This window comes from Ovis canadensis, chromosome 20 (assembly GCF_042477335.2).
Source record: "Ovis canadensis isolate MfBH-ARS-UI-01 breed Bighorn chromosome 20, ARS-UI_OviCan_v2, whole genome shotgun sequence".
NCBI lineage: Eukaryota > Metazoa > Chordata > Mammalia > Artiodactyla > Bovidae > Ovis > Ovis canadensis.
Window position 1 is genome coordinate 59,928,106 of NC_091264.1, and position 6,000 is coordinate 59,934,105.

General features: G+C 40.1%; 1 protein-coding gene across 1 annotated transcript in view; it reads left to right on the top strand.

The window, feature by feature from the left end:
* The window catches only part of MAK (male germ cell associated kinase), a 49,543-nt gene extending 46,270 nt beyond the window's left edge, over positions 1-3,273 (top strand). Inside the window, exon 15 of the mRNA XM_069563079.1 lies at positions 1,822-3,273. Coding sequence (XP_069419180.1) covers positions 1,822-1,976 — 155 coding nt within the window. The 3' untranslated portion in view covers positions 1,977-3,273. The remainder of the gene's footprint in view (positions 1-1,821) is intronic.
* The last annotated feature ends 2,727 nt before the right edge of the window (positions 3,274-6,000 follow it).

Genomic DNA, 6,000 nt, shown 5'->3' on the forward strand with positions numbered 1-6,000 from the left:
CTGGAGTCCTAAAAGTTACTTCTCAGTAAAGACTCCTGCTTCACTGGCCAAATGATCCCCTTTTGAAAGAAGGTTTTACGGATACTGGCCTGAGCACAGTCTCCTTCAGATGCATTTAGGATTTAGCCACAAGTCCGGATGGGGAGACAAAGCTGCTCTGGGTGTTATTCCCCGGGCCCTCGCTTCTCACCCACTGGTAACTTAGGACTGGGTTCCCTTTCCCCTTCTCTGAGCTACCGGGGGCCTCCTCCCAAGTGCCCTCTCCTCCACCCGCCCGTGGTACCATTCTGCTCAGTCGGGGTCTTCAGATGTGACGGCACTAATTTATCACACTGATGCTGGTCTGTATCCCAGTGGGTTATAACTAAAGGGCGGTTTCTAGAAAACAGGCACAGTTGACTGGCCCTTCTAGACGCTGTCCCTGTCTTTGTTAGGGAGCTTTGTATTGCCTCTGAGAACTTTAAACCCAGTAAGTGTGGGATGAAATGACCTGTTAAAACCAGGAAAGAGCTCCTGGCCTCCCTGTCCCGATCAAACCACCAACCCCCCGGGTGACCGTCACCAGGATGGCGCCTCACTCAAGGCTATGTTCCCTTTAGCCAAGGTTAGCAGCACGTCAGGACCCACCTGCCCCCATGAGCTCCTCCTACACGCCCGATTCGACAGTAAAAATATAAGAAAAAAAAGGGAAAACCCATGCAAATAAATAAAGCAGAGCTAGTATTAAGTGTACAGAATGGTTAGTCATTTCAAAATTGACTCCTACAGAGGATAATCCAAGAATGACACTGACCACACAGTGTCAAAAAGGGATTTAAATCCCAAACAGAAAGATGGACCTTTCAAGTGAGAACAGCTTGACAGCTGGCTGCCAGTTTGAAGCAAGGAAGGGCCAAAGGAGGGACTGAGGATGTTAAAAAGTTCTCTATAAAATGATTTTGTCATTTGAGATGTTCAAGCAATCAGAGCTTATAAATTGTTCAGGTAACAAATGTCTAACACAGTAAAATGTTTCACAAAGTTTTCATCAGCCAAATCTAAGTATGAATAAAATGAGCCTCGTGATGCCAAGGTTTAGGGTCATGTTGTCATCCATCAGTTGCCCAATAAAACATTTAAGTCTCTTGACTTAAAACCACATTTTCAAGTTTAGAGGAACCTACTATGGGACCGCATGAAGTCAGACTTTGCAGGACTGACAATTCTGAATACATTTTCTGTAGTGACACTGTGTTCAAGTGTCATTTAGATGTAACCACAGTGTGATATAAATACTAACACTGTGGCAAAGCCTGCGGGCAAGAGGAGAAGGGGGCAACAGAGGATGAGATGGTTGGATGGCATCAACGACTCAGTGGACATTTGAGCAAACTCAGGGAGATAGTGAAGGACAGGGGAGCCTGGCCTGCTCCCTGGGGATGCCATTCATGGGGTCTCAGTCAGACACGACTTAGCGACTGAACAACCACCCTGTGGGTATTGTCCATTGAACTGAAACCAAGGAGCTGCTCTTGGTCACCCAAGATGGTATTGCCTATCTAAATATGATGGGCGCTGCAGTGAGCAAAACATGGAAGAGCTGCAGTGTCAGAACAATCAACCAGAAATTATGGCTCTGAAGCTGCTGAAAATGCAACCTGGCATCAGCACAATTCTACACTAGAATTGCTGGTGTTTATATATGTATATGCATATATATAAAAAACTTCAGGAAACACTGAGTTAATCTTTTAAATTCAGATTTCTCCCCATAAAATGAACTGCTTTATTTTGCATGGTCATCTGAATAAAATTCTAATTTCTGATTGTGCTTTCTTTCAGAATATCCCTGGAACACCAAAACTGGTCGGGGGCAGTTTTCAGGACCTACTTTTAATCCTACAGCCAAGAATCTAAATATTGTGAGCCGTGCACAGCCAGTGTCCCCCGTGCATGGGAGGACAGACTGGGTGGCCAAGTATGGAGGCCACCGGTAGGAATCCAGCGTGAAGCCCCTTGGCGTCACGCCATGGAGTCCATGCAAGTCCCCCTGACCCTGGGAAATGTCTACAGCTGTCTATTTCTACTGTGTTCTGGAAGAAATATATAAGAGTGGGTACTCTGAAGAGCAAAAATCATCTATCTTATTTTTTTCCTAGAAATGAAATGCATTTTCTTAGCATCATTGCCCACAATGCTGATATACGGGTAGGACTTTAAAAGTATTGAATAAACTTTATTTGCCAAAGTATTAAGTATTTGATCTACAAATTAATAGATACTAAATACTCTAAGAAGCTTTTTTTAAAAAAGAAAAATGCCTCCAGAAATTAGATGTTGAGAGTGTTTTATATTTGTCCCAACTAATACTTCATCGTTCGGCCTCAAAGGTTTGTTTTGGATTTTTACAGCAATTACATAGATGGCTGTGGGCTGTCAGTTACGATTCTTTGTGACCAAGGTTCTACTCTACCATTTTGGCAATGGTAATTTATAAAAGATGGTAATTCATCATTTTCCTCTTTTGGGATGAAATAATTTTGGAAACAATAATTCCAACCTAGAGCAGGGTGTCTTTCTTAGAAATACTTCTTTAACAAAGATTTCAAAATTACGTCACCTGATTAGAGCAGAGAAAGAGTCTCCTGTTTTTGACCGACACATTAATGATGACCATCAAACTCGAAGCTTGATGACTGCTAGCTTAACCAAGTCAAGGTTGTCATCTTCACAGCAAGTGTGTTCATTACTTTCAAGATGCTTTCTTTCTGTGTCCCCACCACAGTATGCCAGCTTGTTCTCCAAAGCAAATTCCTGCTGCTGCTGCTGCAGACAGATCACTGACTCAGCTCTGAATGTCACACTTGCTCTGAAGAGCAAATGCATTTGGTTGCTATAGCAGTGATCTCACTTATGACATATTTTCTTAATTTTTAAATTGGTATTTAAAATTGACATTTTGAACTTAGAACTGGTCTATTTAAGCCTGTCGTTTTACGGACTGGATTTTCTTTTTTAAAGAATAATGTTATCAAACTGCTGATATTTTATGCATTTTGGTATCATTTTGTGGACATTATATAAAGACACATTATAAGATAATATGATATTTTTGTACAGAAGACTCACCTTGTTGGAAAATGTTAAAATCTAAAGAGTAATTTATATTAATATCAGTGATAATGGCCATATATATATATATTTGTAGTTTTAATATCTCAAAGCTAAAATACTCTTTGGTGTTGCTGGGAAACTTTTAAACTGTGAATAGATATTAAAATTGATATGGTTAACTAGTCTGTTTTCTTTACATTTTTAAACTTTATACTCATACTCTGAGGCCTGTTTTTGTTGTTAAGGTCAACTTTTTTTAAAAACCAGTTTCAGGTTTATGAAATGTCTAATCAGAAAGTACAGAGTTTCCATACACTCCATCTCCCCCTCCTCAGTTCTCCCTATCTTGCCTAAGTGTGGCATATTTGCTACAACGGAAGAACCAGTATTGATTCACTGTTATTAAAGCCCACAGTTTACATTAGGGCTCAGGTTTTTGTGCTGTACATTCTGTGGGTTTGGACAACATGTACAATGACATTAACAACCAAAGTTGTAGAGTATCATAGAAAAGAGTTTCACTTCCCCAGAAATCCCTTGTTCCACCCATTCCTTCCTCCCTGCAAACCTCTGGCAACCACTGGTCTTTTTATTATCTCCAGTTTTCCTTTTTCCACAGTCACGCAGTTGGAATTACGTACCATATAGCCTTTTCAGATTGGCTTCTCTTGCTCCATAATATCCATTTAAAGTCCCTCGCTCTTTTCTTGGCTTGGTATCTCATTTCTGTTTATTACTGAATAGTATTCCATTGTCTATAGGCCCATTGTATCATAGTTTATCCATTCACCAGCTGAAGGACATTTGGCTGTTTCCAAAGTTTGGGCAATTATGAATAAAGCTGCTATAAACATTCATGTACACGTTTTTGTGTGGATGTCAGTTTTCACTTCACTTGATTCACTGCTGGATCATACGGTAGAAGCATGTTTGATTCTGTAAGAATAAAACTCTTCCAAAGTGGCTCTACCCTTTTGCATTCCCACCAGCAGTGAATGAGAATTTCTGTTGCTCCACGTCCTCACCATCTCTTGGTGTTGTCAGTGTTTTGGATTCTGGTGTTCTAGTAAGTGTGTAGTAGTATCTCGTTTTTAATTTGCAACTCCTAGAAGCACAAGCTGGAATCAAGATTGCCGGAAGAAATATCAATAACCTCAGATATGCAGATGACACCACCCTTATGGCAGAAAGTGAAGAGGAACTCAAAAGCCTCTTGATGAAAGTGAGAGAGGAGAGTGAAAAAGTTGGCTTAAAGCTCAACATTCAGAAAACGAAGATCATGGCATCTGGTCCCATCACTTCACGGGAAATAGATGGGGAAACAGTGTCAGACTTTATTTTTGGGGGGCTCCAAAATCACTGAAATGGTGATTGCAGCCATGAAATTAAAAGACAGTTACTCCTTGGAAGAAAAGTTATGACCAACCTAGAGAGCATATTCAAAAGCAGAGACATTACTTTGCCAACAAAGGTCCATCTAGTCAAGGCTATGGTTTTTCCAGTAGTCACGTATGGATGTGAGAGTTGGACTGTGAAGAAAGCTGAGCGCCGAAGAATTGATGCTTTTGAAGTGTGGTGTTGGAGAAGACTCTTGAGAGTCCCTTGGACTGCAAGGAGATCCAACCAGTCCATTCTGAAGGAGATCAGTCCTGGGTGTTCTTTGGAAGGAATGATGCTGAGGCTGCAACTCCAATACTCTGGCCACATCATGCAAAGAGTTGACTCATTGGAAAAGACCCTGATGTTGGGAGAGATTGGGGGCAGGAGGAGAAGCGGACGACAGAGGATGAGATGGCTGGATGGTATCACCGACTCGATGGACATGAGTTTGGGTGAACTCCGGGAGTTGGTGAAGGACAGGGAGGCCTGGCGTGCTGCAATTCATGGGGTCACAAAGAGTCGGACACGACTGAGCGACTGAACTGATCTGCTCCATATAAACTTCTAGTATCAGTTTGGCAGTATCTACAACATAACTGGGTTTTTAAAATTAGGATTGCAATGAACAAGCGATATGGGTCAAATTGGCAAGAAGTGACATCTTGACACTCTTCAGCCTTCCTATTTATGTACAAGAACTGTCACTCTAGTTACTTCTTTGACTTCTTTCATTAGATTGTCATTTTCCTCATAGATCTTATACGTATTTGTTGGATTTATAGCCATTTACGTTAGTTCTACTATAATTTTAATTTCAAATTTGAATTGTACATTGTTCTTTTACAAGGAAGCAAATGACTTTTTTATACTAATACTGTATCCTAATACCGGTTTTAATCACTTATAACATTAAATAATTAAATCCCGGACGTCCCCCCCCCCCCCAGCCCCAGGAAAATTTCTTTGAAACTTTCTACATAATCATGTCATCTGCAAACAAAAATAGTTTTATTCTTCCTTCTCAATCTATAGCATACTATTAATTTCCTTTCTGTGTCTTAATGAACTAGCCAGGACTTCCAGTACAATGCTGAACAGAAGTGGTGAGTGTGAACGTCCTTGCCCTCATCCTGATCTTAGCAGGAAAACATTCAGTTTTGCCTTATTAAACAAGATGTTAACTGCAGGGTTTGTTTTCTTTTAATAGATTTTCTTGATTAAGTTGAAGATGTTCCTATATTTTCGAGAGTTTTATTATGAAGGGTGTTATATTCTGTCAAATGCTTTTTTTGCATCTACTGAGAATGACCACTGATCATAAGATTTTTGTTCTTTAGTCTGTTGATATGATAGATTACATTAATTGATTTTCAAATGCTTGAGACAGTTTTGTATACCTAGAATAAATCCCACTTGATCATGTTATGTAATTCTCTGTATATACTGTTGGATGTGATTTGCTAATACTTCGTTGAGTATTTCTACACCTACGTTCATATATATATATAGAGAAATAGAGACCAAAAC